The 17005-nt window shown below is 25.0% G+C and overlaps 1 protein-coding gene across 2 annotated transcripts in view; it reads left to right on the top strand.

Annotated features, from left to right (window-relative positions):
• LOC129962986 (DNA-dependent protein kinase catalytic subunit-like) overlaps window positions 1-17005 on the top strand; it is a 128591-nt gene that overhangs the window by 8837 nt on the left and 102749 nt on the right. The window contains exons 5-19 of one of the 2 annotated variants that reach the window (XM_056076991.1): window positions 148-256; window positions 1065-1177; window positions 1252-1351; window positions 2363-2455; window positions 2998-3155; window positions 6995-7057; window positions 7165-7257; window positions 11190-11272; window positions 12139-12223; window positions 12315-12483; window positions 12695-12873; window positions 13095-13226; window positions 14760-14869; window positions 15628-15711; window positions 15905-15980. In XM_056076991.1, coding sequence (XP_055932966.1) covers window positions 148-256; window positions 1065-1177; window positions 1252-1351; window positions 2363-2455; window positions 2998-3155; window positions 6995-7057; window positions 7165-7257; window positions 11190-11272; window positions 12139-12223; window positions 12315-12483; window positions 12695-12873; window positions 13095-13226; window positions 14760-14869; window positions 15628-15711; window positions 15905-15980 — 1647 coding nt within the window. Of the gene's footprint in view, window positions 1-147; window positions 257-1064; window positions 1178-1251; window positions 1352-2362; window positions 2456-2997; window positions 3156-6994; window positions 7058-7164; window positions 7258-9490; window positions 9594-11189; window positions 11273-12138; window positions 12224-12314; window positions 12484-12694; window positions 12874-13094; window positions 13227-14759; window positions 14870-15627; window positions 15712-15904; window positions 15981-17005 lie in introns of those variants that run through there. The other variant, XM_056076998.1, reaches the window with a different exon arrangement.

The following is a 17005-nucleotide window of genomic DNA, read 5'->3' as shown; positions in this document are numbered from 1 at the left end:
AAAATTTTGCCATTATTTTTCATGCACAATTTTCACTTTTTAAATTATATTTGAGGTTTAATTTATTGCATATTTTTAATAGTGTGGGACTTATTGATGTTTTATAATGGAATTTTTTACATAAATTTTATTTTTATATTATTATAGGTACTTGAAAATTGCCATGGTTGTCAGGGTGAAAAAAGGATCAATATTAAAAATTTGATTGAAGATTTGATGTTTCAACTCAGCCTTCGTTCAAAATTAACATCTACAGGTAAATGAACTTTTTCTTATATTTTTTTCTCTCACGCATATTTAATATAATATTTTATATTGCAACAACATAAATTGTATAAAAATTTGTTATGAAAATGAGATAAAGCTATTTTTTTATGCAGTTGAGTGTAATCATGGTTTGTAGAATGATTTTATATCACTCTTTGAAAGCTATATAATTGCTGAATATAAATTTCATAGGTGAATTAATTAATTGTTAATTACTATTTAAATTGTAATTAATTTACATTGTATATTTGATTGAAGGATTTAAAAAAAAATTAAAATCTAAATGTTATGTTATCTTATATCTTTAAGAATATATTTTCCTTAAATTATAATTATATATATATATATATATATATATATATAATGGCGCCATGTTGCGTTAATTATAACATGATGCTTTCTTGCCATAATTGACACACAAGAGCTTGATGGTGAAATGGTAAGATGTACTGCTCACACTCATGTATCTTTTTTATGTGTTCTATGTTAGTAGTGTTTTGTCCTTGTAATCTTAATAAATATATTTTACTTATAAATGCTGGTCGTTGCCTTTCCCCACATATATATATAAATTCATAAAATTTTATGTCTTAATTTTTATATGTAGAAAAATAATTATGCTACCTGAATATTTCATTGTGATTTTATTTTGCTGCTATTTATAATTTTCTGTTTTTTTACTTTTTGAAAAATTTTCTTTACTCTTATTTGAAGTTGCATGATATGTTAGAATTTTTTTTTTTTAACCTGTTGAATAATATCATAGTATTTTTGACAAACTCAAATTTGCTCTTTAGTAAAAGAGGAAATTTTGAGCATCATGGGAATTATTGCACATTACTATCCTGAAGATTTTATACCTTATCAAGAAAGAATTTTATCTATTTTCATCCAGGAATTGAAAGCTCAAGTATGAAAATTTAGAAAATTATATTTTAGAACATATTTTATATTTTGTTATGAAATATTTTATTCTTATTTCAGGTTAATTCAAAAACAAAAGCTTTTGATTACAACATAGTTGCTGGGTGCCTACAAGGTTTAAAAGAATATCTGTATAATTTTTCTGTTCTTCAATCTGAAGGTGTGTTTTTTTAAAGAATTTTTTTTCTCTTGTAATAAAATTTTGTTTATTATTACTATTCTTATAATTTTAAAATTTCCATTGATTTCCAGTTTTCATGTATCTTTTAAAATTTATATGAAAATCAAATTTTTTCACTCTTACTTATATACTTATTATTACTTTGTACATTTTTAAAATTCCTTTATAATAATTTATTTACATTATTTTACATTATAAATTATAAATACATAATGTAAATTTATTTACATAAATTTACATCATACATTTATTTCCTTTTTAAAAATACATTTACAAACTCTTAAACTTCAGACTGTTTATCTTATGAGTTCTTCCATTATAAATTATAGCTTTCTTCCAAAAGGATTTTTTGTTTTTTGAATGGTAGTGAAATGTGAAAGGTACTTGTAGACTGATTTAATACTTTCTTTTATAGTAGACTGCTTGTCATTTCAAAATGTCACAACCCCATTAGAATTTTTTTTTTTCATTTAAACTATTGTGGAATAAATTATACATGTATGGGGAAGGTCCAGAATGCATAGTATAATCTCATGTTATATGTTATCCATTTTTAAAAATAATTTAGCTATGCATGATGATAGTCAAGCAATGTGTTTCTTTTAAAGAGCTTCTGCTTTCATTAATTTTAAAATTTGTTTTTATTATGTTCTGAATATGCCATATATTTTTCTGATTATGTGAAATAAAAGATAATCTAGAAAAATTCAATGATTCTGTTGCCATTTGAGTAAGTTGGTAATAATCATCCATATTTTTATATTCAATATTGTGCCAGATTTTGTTATGAAGTAGATCAATCTCATTTAATACAAATGAAATACATTATTTTGTATATCTTTTATATAAAAAGTTTCCTTTGATTTTGAATAAGTTCATATTTTTAATGTTCTTTTCCTTATTGTGAAATCTTATCCTGAAATAAAATAAAACTCAGTAAATTTTTTCTTTTATCATCTTTTAATGAAAAGCATTTTTTTTTTCTTTAAGATCCTGAGAAGTCCTATTTTATATTTGATGTTTCAAGAAAAATGATTTCAAAGCCAGAAAGATTTGCTAACAAAACATCATCAGTGATTAAAGGTAATGTTTCCAGATATTTAAAAATTAAATTCATATTTTATAATGTACTGCAATCCTATTGCAGCTTTGCATATGATATGCAATTTAGTAAAGAAGAATAGAATATGTTTTTGGCTTTATTTTATTTTTATGTAGCAAGATTGAAAAAATAAATGACATAAATGATTTCTCCATTTTGTAGAATTTTAGTTTTCCCTTCAGGTTGGAGAATGACTAATCTATGATATAAAGGATTTCTGCATTTTGTAGAATTTTAATTTACCCTTCAGGTTGGTGAATGACTAATCTATAAGATTGCATGATAAGAAGGCCATCAGAAAATCCTTCCTCGAACACCCAGTTTTAAATTTTATCCCTTAGATTTTATTATTGTAATTGCTAATCTTTAATGATAACTGGATTTTAAGTGATGGATAGTTTAGATGGATTTTTGACAAAGGCAGTACCTGCTTTTTTAAATATATATAATTCTCACATTTTAAAAATTGTAATATTTGTTTAAATGGGGAAAAACATTAAAAAAACATTATTTTCAATTTCAGCTGGGCTTCAGCTACTTGCATCTCATGCATTACAATTTGATCTGTATGTGTTTGAAAACTGTGTTGATTTATATCATGAAATAATGCCTTGGGTCGAGCACCAAAACAGAGAAATGCAAAAACTTGGACGAGATACTGTTGTATCTGTGTTGAAAGTGGTTAGTGATTTTCATTTACATATTTTTTTAGTATTGTTTTTTTTTATTTGAAAATTGTAGATTTTCATGCAAGTAATATTTTACTGCATTTTATATGCATTGTTTCTTTAATATTATTCTTTGCTTCTAAATTATTTCTTTTAAAATCTGTCTAATTTGTAATAAAGAAATCTGTTTGGTATAAAACTGTGTTTGTTACACAGTGTGAAAAAATTTTGCCTTTGACTGTGGTATTAAAAATTTCACATATAACCATATATTATTTGGATGATACCATTAATCATGGTCTAAAATATTATAAAGACTGCAAAAAGAATGTATTGCTTTGAACATTTTTATATATTTCTATAGAATTATGTTGTGTACAGGAGTACAAGTTTTGAAGATCTTCTTCCTCCTCTCCAGTTTTCAAAAGTCAAATAGTTTTTTTTCTTCCTGACTTTGAGCATTTATAAGCAGTTTATAAGTAACAAATAATATGACAGATTGAAATAACAAAAAATTTAATTTGTGAGATTTTAACAACATTTAAAAGAAATACATCCAATGTATTTCAAATAAAAAAAATTTAAATTCTAAATTTAGAGTAATTTTAAACAAATTTATTAAAAAAATATGAAATTTTCTTAACTTAATGTAGTGTTTTAATGTAAAGTTTACCAGGACCATGGTTTGGAGATCATTTATTCATTTGAAACAATAAGTAAATAAAGGAACACATTAATTTACAAATTAAAAAAAGAAAGAAACAAACAAGGCTGTGTTAAAGTTTGGATGGTACTTGATTTTAATTTAAATAAATTTAGATATCCAGTTCTTTCTTATTTGCAAAAGGTGTACTATTATAGTATCACCATGATGCTCAGTATTCTCAATAACATGCAGTGTCATGAAGATAATGCTACACTAGTGTAGAGCATTTCATTTATTAGGGTTTCAAATTAAATGAAAGGAAAAAATTAATTATTCTGAAAATACTGTAAAAAAATTGTATTCCCTACAAAGTTGAGTGACCCCACACATCTGACTATTTGAATAATTCAGCCTGGGTTGAAAGCTATATCTTGATGACAGGAATTTACTTTTTGTCAATATTTTCAGCTTCAAATAAGATTGCTTATATATATATATATATATATATATATATATATATATATATATATATATATATATATATATATATATATATATATATATATATATATATATATATATATATATATATAACATAATTGAAAAAATAGTGTTGAAGAGTTCTTTAATGATTTTTATTCGTGATTAATCAAATAGTCCAATTTTTATCTATTATCAACATTTCTGTGTTAAAAATTATGGCAAAATGCAATTCAAGGAATTGAGTAGAACGGTAGAAAGCAAGGAAAGAGAGAGTATGATGAAATATTTTGAATTTATGTTGTTCCAGACGAGAATTTGTTCACACATTGTTTTGATTTCCAGGGGAAAATGACTACCCACATAGCTCAATAACTAAAATTACAGTAAAGCCAGAGTTCAAATGACTTGGAAATTGTTTTTAGAACATAGTTAAATTTAAAGTTTTCATATATATGTATTTCAAAAATTTTGCTTTCTTTTGCAGATTTTTTTCTGTTTTATCAAAAGTAATAAAATTTTTTATATATATTATTATGAAAATTCAAAATTCTGCTAAAACTCGAATGGTCTGTAGTGGGTGTATGGTGTATCACAGACAGCAGGTCTCAATAACAAATAACAACATTTATAACTTGAATACACAGACTATAAATACACTGCCAAGACATACACAAGTAATATGTAGCAGCACACTTAGAACAAATAGCAGCCCTCAAGTAATAATTGGTAGTAAACAATAATCACAGCATACAGAGTGGCCAGACAGAACGTAGCAGGAGGTGAGAATCTACTTTACTATTCAATAAGGTTTTTCCAAACATTTGCTATTCTCCACTGTCTTCTTGCTTTAGTTGTACCCAATGGCTGACTCGGTAGTATACGACTGGTTACTCCACACACTCCAACTCGAAGCTGCTTCAATACTTGTCTCCAAGACTCGGCACATGGCTCAATCCTTTTGTTGTTTGAGTTTCACTCAGCGCTTGCACTTTGCTTTACTGATCCAACTAATTTCCTGTTGACTTGCTATACGACTCTATACTACTGTTTGACTGTTTTGGCTTGGACTGTCAGCCTTTTATAGTTTCCAGAGTAGAGCAGAGAAGATTCTCAAACAATCAAGCATAACTCGCTTCCTATTGGTTCTAATATCAAAATTCTTGAAAATTCTAGTAGCATTTTGCCACAAAATTCACTGTCAAATTGCCAAATGGTCGTTAAGTTTGTCGCCAAGCCTGGGTGTCAGTCATCCGGTCTGTATTCAATAGAGTTGGCCGTAAAACTTTCTTTTTTATGATGGAATGGACTGTGCTGGGAAACAATGTTATAGAGTCGTAACAATATATGTTGCATAATTTTGGTAAATGTGTTACTGAGAAAATGATACTTTTGGAATAAACTTCGAATTATTTACAATTTTTTTCAAATTATTATTATTAAGGCAATAATTTGTACATTGGGACAAAAGGCTTAACATGTCTGGTTGCACCAGAACACAAGAGCAAAGTGAGAGAAATTTTTTTCATGATACTCTTCGAGATTCTTTTAAAGATTTCTTTGACATGTGTTGACGTAAGTTAAAGAATTTTGAGTATCTTTGAAGTATTGGTGTTAAGGATTTTTATCCCTTTTCACAAAGTGTGAGAACCAGAATCAACAGTTTTCTAGAATGTGTGTTGGAAATAATTAAATAAAAAAGTGGGATTTGGATTTAAGAAAAAGAGAATATTTTAGAATAAAGTAACATATAATATTTGTCATTTGTTCTACTGTTTTGGCACCAATTTTGAGATTAGAATAGATTTTTTTTTTGTATATATGTATTGAAATATGTCATTTTATTTTATGTAAACAAATGAAATTTTTTGAAAAAAGAAAAGACATTTTAATAAATTGCTGGAAATATTTATAAATGTTTAGGGATTTTATCTGCTATTGATTTTTGTTTGCTTGATGTAAAGGTAAAAATGTATTTCTTTCATTTAAATATTTTCATCTCGCATATTTTAAAGTAAATTTTCAACTTTATTGTTTATAATGGTAAATTTTTGTCCTGTATTCTTATATTACATAACTGTCTTAATTTCATTCTTATTTTCTCTCATTTGCCATTTTCATCAAAATTTCATATAACTATTTATTTTATTTGATAATTCAGTTACCATGTAAAGTGATGGTTATCTTATTCTATATAATATTAAAAAATAATATATATATATATTTAAAAAATATTTTCTTTAGGTCTGATATTCAGAACCAAAACTCCATTCTATTATTGAAATTTTTTAAATAATCGCCTTTCTGATGCAGTAAACAATACTGATACTTACTTTCATTGCTTAAAATAGGATTTTGTTATTTTGAGCTTGTATGTAAGTTAGAATTAACTCGTTGTTGTTATAATGAGTTGATATTTTTCAAGGTGTGTATATATCATCATCTCCAGTTCTTTCTCTTTTTTTGTTTTGTTTTAGTGATAACATTGAAGTAATATTTTCTCTTGCTTTTTTCCTTTATGAATATTTATAATCTGTGTTGATAAATTAAGTATTGATTATATTAAAAGTAATATTTTATTTATTAGAAACTGATGTAATTTTTAAACTAATATTTTAATTATAAACTAATCATAATATTTATTTTTATTTGAAAAACATATTGTTTTTTTTTCTAATGTATGTTAGATTATCTGTTTTCAATAAAATTTTGGATTTGAATTTTAGACATCTGAGATGATTGCTGCTAGATTTACAGATGACAGAAGTTACTGTACTAAAGTGTTTAAAGTAAGTTAATTTTTTCTCTGTGTATATGTTAAGTTTCTATGCAAATATATATATATATATATCTGCATATATATATATGTATATTTCTGTTTTGTAATTTCTTTTAGTATTTCATGAAGCAATTTAGAGAAATTTTCCTTGAAAGTGAAAGTTCTAAAAAAATTCAGATTGCTGTTATTGCATATGGCCTTTTTGCCAAGGTAAAGTACTAGTTTTTAATTTGCACTTTTATTTTTTACCTATTTTTTGCTTGTTTTTCATTTAATTTATTATTCTGTTTAAATTATGCTTACAAGTAAAATTTTAAAAAATCTTTAGTATTATTTTGGTTATATAAGTTTTATGCTATTTCATTATAAAAATTTACGTTCAATTTCAAAACTTTTTCCTAGTTATCTTTGGTGACCAGCTGATTCGCTATGAACATTGGTTATATTTAATTTCAATTCAGTCGTTCGGTTACAACTTCATGCCCATGAATTCCTCAAATTACCACAATGTGCATAGTGTCAGTAAAAATGCTTAAATTTGAAAACAATTTTTAAGCACCTTAAAAGTACTTAATTTTGAAAATAATTCCTTAAAAAGTTCTTAATTTCCTCGAGAAGTTCAGAGACACTTTTTATTTCATCACATTGAAAAGCTTGTTTATTACATGTATCAAGAAAGAAAACCAAGAAAGGGGAAGAATTTTTATAAGGGATCCATGGGTTCCAAAACATATTAAAATAATGCTTAAAGGGCCTTTTTTCCCTATCACCCCCCCCCCCTTCTTCAACAATGTGCATTGCTATTTATTGAAATACTGAAAGAATTATCCAGATGGGGCAGTAAGAAATACGTACTGTACCATACTTGTTGCAGCTCAGAAACGTTCAAAAATTTTTTGGGGGGGGGGAAACCCTTCTCTAACATTAAAACATTTTTAGTGTTTGAGATGTTCAAGAATTGATTTAAGTTCTATCTAATGAGTGTATATTTAACCTTTCATGTGTGTGATCGCTGCTACTCTTTTCTAATAAAAAGTGTTAAAAAAAATTATTTAGAACATGGCATTGATTTATCATCAATTTCATAACATTTTTTTCAGTCTTATGATGGTGACCATTCCAGAATGCATAGTTCTTAGCTTTATAAGATTGTAACTAAAATTTTAAAATTTAGTGAGTTAATGCAGGAGGAAATTTACACTTTCTATCCCAGCTATTTTGATTCTTGTTTGTTGCTGCATATTTAAAAATCAAATTTAAACTGTTTGATCATGGCTTGTTTCTGCATTAATGGCAGTATTTTCAGAAATGATTTATTTATTTAAATAAACTGGTAGTTTGTTATTTTAAGAAATATTGAAAAGGGTCACAGATCTTGATTGTTAATCTTTTAAAAGTTGATTTAAATTTTTGGTGTTGATAGTTTTTTTTTTCCTTCATTTTTATGATCCTTTTTTGTTTTCTCGAAACCAAAAAGACATAATTTGTTTTACAATAGAAGAACATTTGCCAATACAGAAATAAATATTAAAATTTAAAAAATACACATTTGAAATTAATTAAACAGAATTTTTTCAATAAAAATTCATTATTATAAAACCGAAAATAACCTATTCTTAGAAAATATGCAGGTTTATGTATGCATACATGTACAAAGGTGCTTAATTTTTTTGGGGGGCTAAGATGCTTAAAAAATATTTAAAAGTACTTAATTTTTGCAGCAATTTCTCGCTACGCACCCTGTATCAGATATTAAAGCCATGTTATTTTAACTTCCTTTTTTATATTCAGCTCATTGTATGCATGAATCTAAACAGTGATGATCAGTCTTGTGATATCATAAAAGCATTAAAAATGTAAAAGAGCAGTTCATTTTTTAAAAAAATTTCAAGGCATTGTAACTTCACTTTTTTGTTACTTTCTCGTATATGAAGTATAGAGAAATTATTGCAGTCAGGAAAAAAAAATTCAAACTTGAGATTGTGATGAATTTCTACACAGGAAACCTCTCTGAGTTTAAAAAAACATTTTTAGAATTTGTCTGTCTGTGGCAAAGATAACTTAAAGGCGCATTGAGCTAGACAGATGAAATTTGGTATATGGTCTTTACATCACAATCGTTGATTTCTTTCAAATTTGAGCTAAATCTCTTCTGAGGAACTATATCTGTTTGGCTACTTGAATTTAATTAAACACAATAATTACAAAACGAAGAGTGTTAGATGTATAAAATTTGGTACTCAGATTTAACATATATTGTAGACATCTGTAAATCAATTATTTAAATAAGTCAGATATGGTATGTGTTATTGTAAAATGTTAGTTTTAATCATTTGGGAAAAGCATCTAAAACACAAATTCACCTTCAATAGAGACTCTGCAAGAAAACTGCTTGTTTGTCTTATAAAATTATAACACAGATTTATAGAAAATCTTTTTTTAGCTTTCAATGATGGAAGAAAATCAGCAGTGGTATGGTAGTAGGGAAAAATTTTCCAGAACCGGAGGTTCTAAATTCTAAACCCTGTTCATCAAAGAATCACCATGTAAGTGGGTTAGATGTATGTTGAATCTGTTGGGATCAAATGCTCTTCTGTTTGTATGTCATAAAAGTTGGAGAAGGTATGCAAACTTGGGTATTGCTCATGTCGTTCGACTGCAATTCAAAATAGGAAAGTCCCAAAATAACCCTAATGTTTCTTTGAAATAACTAAGCTAAACTAAGCTAAGATGATCTTTATTATGCTTGCTTTTCTGCATTATGATGCACTGCTAGTAAATGCATTTAGAAATTCAGAAAGTAAGTTGCCGATTGTCAATTATCTTCTGATAGTACCTCAAAGTTAAAATGTTCATCTCCATAAGTTATAATTATAAAATCTAATGAATCAAATATAAATAAATACATCTTATCAATATTTCATGTTGATAAGTTATCAGATGAAAGTATCTGATTAAAGCAAATTAGCCATCTCTAATTATTAAAATATCTCCTGCCTATTGATTCTCTATAGAACAAATTGCCACTACAGAACCAAACTACTACATGAAGGAAATTTGGCACAAAAATATTGTAGAGCAGGTTTCTCAAACTGTGGATCCCCTGAGATCTTGAATGCATAAGTATCTTTTCATAATTTTTAAAACTATGATATGAGCTTTAAATCTTTATGAAGGCACATGATAGAAAAATAGGGGGGGGGGGAGTCTCTATAGATTCAGGTTTTAAAAAGTGGACCACAATGATTCAAATTTTGTGTACCTTAGAGGGTGGGAATGTGCACTTGTTAGCATATATGATATGAATTTATTTAGATATGAGTTTTCAAAGTTCAACAAATCTTTGGTTGGTTACTTTAATCATATCGAAGCTGTATTTGATTTGCAGCACCAAATTAAAAGTAAAACAGAAAAAAGTTTTTAAATATTAGATTTAAAAAGAATAATAATCAAATCTATGTTATTATTATTTTTTTTTAAGTTTCTAAAATCGATGGCTCCTAGTTGTAATGCAAAATCATTAATCACCTAGCTTTATAAATCTTTTTTTTTCTTATGTAAATCCTGAAAATTAATAAAAATGTAAATAAATTGGTTGAAATACAATATATATCAAGCATTCTGATATAGAACTTTGTTTAATCTGAATTATAAAATAATGTTTTAAATTCCTAATCTGCAAGATTTTCCATTCTTAGTTTTTTTTTTCTTACTTCTGGAATTTTTTTCAGCATAGTAAATGATATGAAATAAAAAGTAAAATATTAAGTTTTGCTTTGTAAAGATTCTATTTTCAATAAAAAAATTATTCTTAATAATCTAGATTTTCAAAAATTCTATCATATATAAATTATCAAACAAAGGATTTTTTTATATAATTTTTTTAATTATCTTTTAAAATTATTATTTTTATTGTACTTTTTATTAAATTTTTTATATTGATTCAATTTGCAGATATTTTGTTTTATTAAAATATCCTTTTTTAAAAAAACATTAATACTAATTGAGACGTATATTGTAAACATAATGAAAATATTGCTTGTCAAAATACAGTCAGTGAATGATCTTCTACTTAAAAAAAATTAATGCATTAAAAAATCTTCCTTTTTTATTTCATTAACAATTAATATTACTTATTTCAGCCATGCAAATTATGCCTTAGTGAAAATGAAGTGAAACTGATGCTTCAGAATGTGATTCAAAAGTGTGAACATGTATTTCTGAGGTAAAATATTATGAAACTTCCTGTTTTGATCATTTTTTTTTTACAAATTTCAGTCATATATTTTGTGAATATTTTTTATTTGGATCAAATCCTAAGAAAAGGTGTTTATTCAATTATTAATTCCAAGGATAAATAAAATAATAAAAGCTTTTTAAAAAAAAATCATTTTACTGGGTTTACATTTCAAATCAGCATTTTTAAAATTTTCTATTTTGGTATAAATTTCTTTTATTTAAAATATCTAACTTATTATTTCTTTTTGTGTATAAAACAATATTTGTGATCTGGTCGTCTCCAGTTAGGTTCAATAATATAATAATTTGAAATTTATGGAAAATATTATTAGCTCGTAGATAAATATGAGTTTTCAAAAATAAGTATCTTTATGGATTTTATTGAATTTCATGAGATTTTTATTGGTTTCAAAAGTTAAAGTTGTAAATTTTTAAACAGATACATAAATGAAAAAAAAAAAAATAATTTATTAACTTCTCTACTAGTTGTAATTTTTTTTTCTAATTATATATGTCTAAAAGCATGGGCTACTTTTTAACTGTTGTATAATTTAAGTGTTTCAAAGAGCCCCAAAACTTTTGTAATGAAGAAACCTGCTATTTATATGCAATATTATTTTAGTATTACTCATGATATAATATGGAATAATCAAGATTTCTACATTGTCTGATGTAGATTCAGTCTGATAAAAAGACTGAAATTGATTTATGGTAATAAAATAACAAGCACTATGAAGGAAAAAAATTAAAGAAAATATTTTTTTTTTTGCATTATGATTTTTTTTGTAGGTGGTTTGTTTTCATTTACTTACAACTAGTACTTTTAACTACTAGTACATTACTTTTTTACAGTGATAACACCGACTTAGATAGTAGAATTCTAGACTTGTCCTGCTACCTTGAAGCTCTTTCTTCAATTATTTCTGTAACAGAATATGTAAGCTTTATTATGAATGTTCTTTATTATGAATGTTATGTGCTTAGTTGGAAAAGATTTTAATTTTATCATTGTTTTTCTTTTATTGCAGTTGTCTGAGAATGTCATTATTTCTTTAGAGAAACTTACAGTTTTTCAAATTGATAAATTTCCTAAAGTCCCTTCGAGAGTTCACTTTATTGTTCCAAAAGTTATTATTAGGATATTTTTATCTGTTCAACCAAAACGTGAATTATTTTTAAATTTCTTGACACAAATAGGTAAGTTAATATTGTATTTTCTTTTTGATGAAATATATTGGAATTATTTAAAATGCACTAGTTTAAAAATTTTAATATAAAATCACATGATATATATTTAACTTATATGCTACTGACGTATGTTTTTTTTACCAAACAAAATTTTTGCTAGTTGCTGAAATGCAATCTTTTCTGATTAATTTATGATGTGCATATAATTTTTTAAAAATAGTTTACCAAGGTCTTGTGAAAACATGTTCCCATCCTATTGTTGCTGAAGCAGAAGATTATAAAGACAAAACATCTGCAAATGGGCAGCAAATTCAAAAGGAAGAATCATCTGTAAAAATAGTGACATATAAGGATTATATGTATCTATGGAAGTCTATACTGAATGTTGTTCAGCTAAAGGTGAGCAGGAGCTAAAGAGTGTTAAATTAATACTAAAATTAAATTATTTTAAACGAAATTTCAAATGTTTCATCTCGAAATATATCTAGCTTTTTTTTTTTTTTTTTTTTTTTTTAATTATAATGCTCTGTTTAATTTTCCAATGCATATTTTTATTTTCATGAAAACATTCTTTTTGATGTCAAATTATGGCAATTAATTTAATACTTTTTATTTTTTAGGAATTAAATCCCTTAGGCATTCCTCTGGATCAGAGACAATCTTTAATGGAAGCAGTTTATGATGAAATAATTCGTTCTAGTCTTGTTCTTATATCAAAGTTGGATTTAACTTTAAATCAATCACTAACAAAGGTGTTTTTCCTTTTTATTTTTACAATTTATATCAACCTTTTTTGTACATTAATATAATGATACAGAGAGGATTTGTTAGAATATTTCTGTCCAGTTTAATTCTTTACAAGACATAATGTAGCGAATTAAAGATAATTTTAAATTCAGAATGATTCAAAATTTAATACTGTTGAAAGAATTTTTCATAAAAACTTAAATCATTTATCAATAATGAAAACTTTTGTATATATATTGGTCAATTAATTTATACACAGCATTGTTCAAGATAAAAGTATTTTATAGTCTAAGTATTTTTAACCCTTTAAATTTAACAAAGCAGTTTTTGAATTTCGTTAACACTTTCCTGCCTACTTTATTTCTTGACCAATAGCTCACTTTTTTAAAGTCTGTTCTATGACGTTACAAAGAGCAGAGGTTCTTTTGTGGTGTTTTATTGCCATACTTTTCTTTTTGATGCTTATATTCTTGCCCAGAGGAACATTGCATGTAGTATTCTTCCCTCTTTCTTTTCCCTAGATCCTCTTCTTTTGGTAGGAATGTAAGATTAATGATTAGTAGAAGTTCATTTAAAGAACATTTAACATTTAAATCTATTGTTATTAATAAAATTTTCAAAATGTATAAAATTATAGGAAAATTGTATTATAGATAATAAATATTACAAAAACTATAAATTCTGAACACCATTCTATTGCAGGGAATATATTTATTTTTATAAATTTTATATATATATATATATATATATATATATATATATATATATATATATATATATATATATATAAAGCATGAGCAAATAGGATGTTACCCAAATTTATGATTTAAAATTTACTTTTCACAGTGAATTGTAGCTGCTCTTTTTATAAAAAGCTTAGCTGAAATCTGTTAAATTCTAGTGATACATTTTATATTATTTCTATTTTGAACTCTACATCATGAATTTGGTATCATTCTGCTGACAATTTATCAAATTTTAATGTAATTTTTCTGAAATTTGAACATTAAATTTATTTTAAAAACACTGATTAAAATTTTGAAACTATGAATAGATTTGTGTTTCTCATAACATTGAATTTGTACTTATTAATTTTATTAATATTTCTTTATTTTATAACTTTACTGATTTAAAAGGAGGCAGACTAGAGGTGAAATCACTGAGTTCCATTGCAAGAAGTGGCTATGTTTGGAAATAGTAGGAATAAATGGAAGTAATTGTCCATTACTTTTGATTGAGAGGATGGAAAAGCCTTTTTTAGCTGTATTATTATTAGTAATAAAATACAAATAAACAATGAAAAGCTGAATGAAATATGTACTACAAAACAACATGTTGCAAAATGCATCTTTTAAAATCACTAAGACAGCAAACGGAACTCCTCCTTTCCATTATATTTGATATTTTCATTTCATATATTCAGCATATTTATTTTTTTGAAAATTGGAATTGGTACTGTTTGATATATATGTAGATTTATTGTGAGAAAAGTATGTTTGAGGAATAGTAAATAATTTTTCTTTGCTTTTATATTACAGAATGAAGATGATCAAAACAAAGAAGAGACTTCATCTGATCCTTTGCATGGAGTTCATGCTAACAATATGACTGATTATTACATCTTCATCAATTTAGTTGATTTTTTGAGGTATAAAATTTGAAATTAGTTTAATTTATCCTTTTGTTTAATAAAATTTTTATTCCATATTTAAATTAAATTTTTCAGTGAAACAATTTTAATTTATTTTTATATTTTGTCGCTTAATAGACAATTCTATTATCTGAATTTTCCAAAATTTACATAATTAAGAAAAACTGAATTTTTTAAAACCAATAATGAATTTTCCTGGTTTTTCAAAACCTTTGCTAAGAAAATATGATGTTCACAATTAAAATTAACAAAAATATTCATTATTGAAAGCAAATAAAGCTGCTCTTTTTTTTTCTTTTGTAAAATGAAACATGTTGTGTTGCTTGTTAAAGCTATTATTTTTTTAATTGCTGAATAATCTTATGTAATATATATCAATCTTAAAACTGCTCTAATGAATTAAGAAATAAGAATCTGGTAACAAATAAAGTGATGTTAGAATTGGCTATTGAATCAAAATTTTAAAAATTTATTGCAAATTGAGAAGTGGTAAAAATATAATATTGATACTGATTATAGGCAAATTTGGGGATTCAAGCATAAAAATATATTGAATTGGAGTTATTGAATTTAAATTAGTTATTTCAAGGAAAATAAAGTTTTTGTTTCACTTAATTGATTTTGCTTTCTTCAAATATTTACTTAAAATTAATTTATAATATATATTTTAGAAATATATCCTCAAAATTGATGCTTTTTAAAAAATTTCATGCTTTATGTTGACCTCAACTGTTAAAAGTATCTTTTGTTTTTAGGGATTTATTGAATGATAGTTGCACAGAATTATTTCCAAAATGGGTGTATATATTTGGAAAAGAAATGATTTTCCATTCTACCAGGTGTGTTTCATTCTCAATTTTTTAAACTATTGCTAAAAATTACTTTTGTTTTTATTAGTGATATGAAAATTATGTTTTTATTAATGAAATGCAATGAATTGAATTAATAAGTTTAATAAAATCAATGAAATTCATATATTTTGCCATTATTTTTAAGATTATTAGGATATAATTAATTTTTTTTTATTTACAGGCACCCTTATCATAGTGGATTTTGCAAGCTAATTTCATTGACTTTATCAATATGTTCAAAAATTGGATATTTTAAAGTAATCTTTAGTTTATATTTACTTTTATATATGTCTTTATGATCAGTAAAATTCACTTACTCTTTAGGGTTAACCAATAAATGTCTAACATTTCTTTTTATTTTATATTTATTATAGTCAATTTATTTTATATAATAGGTCTATCAAATATTTTTTAGCTTTCAAGAAATGTGGATTTTACACAAGCAATTTTTATAATAAAGTCTAATTGGAAATTTTAATGTTTTATAGCTAAATTCGAAATTTAAATGAAAATTTAAAAATATTTTTGAATCCAGCTGATGGTCATATATCATTTTATTTTTTTATTTTTGCCAGGCTTTATTTTCTTAGCGTAAGAGACAATTACTCCTTCCCAAATCAGCTTATTAAGTGCAGAAAATATGTCAAATTGACTTCAAAATTGAGATCTATACAGGATTTAATAGAGCAAAAGCAAGACAAGAAAATTATGAAAATAAAATTAAGAAATAATATAATCTCATATGAATGATTATACTTGCTAAATACTATACTTGCTTTTATAAACATTTATTTTGGGATCCTTATTTGATTGGAGAAAAAAAAAATTATGGTCGCTTTATGATTTTTTTTTTCTGTTTGAAGTGTGGATATGTGCATTGGTAAATGAACTATTTTTGATAAACAAAAGAAAATTATATATAATTATTTGGTCATATTGACTCAAATGTTACTAATTCAAAATATTTTTTTACATATATAAATTCATATTGAAAAATTTGTTATTTTTTCTTATTGATGTGTTATATCTTTTATAAGAAAAAAAACATGCACATTAAAAAAATAAAGTATCAATAAATTTGATATTTAATGCTATGGCATGAATACATGATTATAGTTTCATGTTCATTGCAGAATTTCTAACAAAACAGCTGTCTATGCTGAGCCTTTTGTAAAAAAATGTCATCATTATAGTTGTTCAATTGATAAATTTGTGAAAATATGATTACCATGAATTATAAAATATTGAGATAATGTAATAAAATTGGTCTAGTTGCTATCTA

Source organism: Argiope bruennichi, chromosome 1, assembly GCF_947563725.1.
Source record: "Argiope bruennichi chromosome 1, qqArgBrue1.1, whole genome shotgun sequence".
Lineage (NCBI taxonomy): Eukaryota > Metazoa > Arthropoda > Arachnida > Araneae > Araneidae > Argiope > Argiope bruennichi.
The sequence above is the reverse complement of the archived record's forward strand: the minus strand, read 5'-3'. Positions and strand labels throughout refer to the sequence as shown.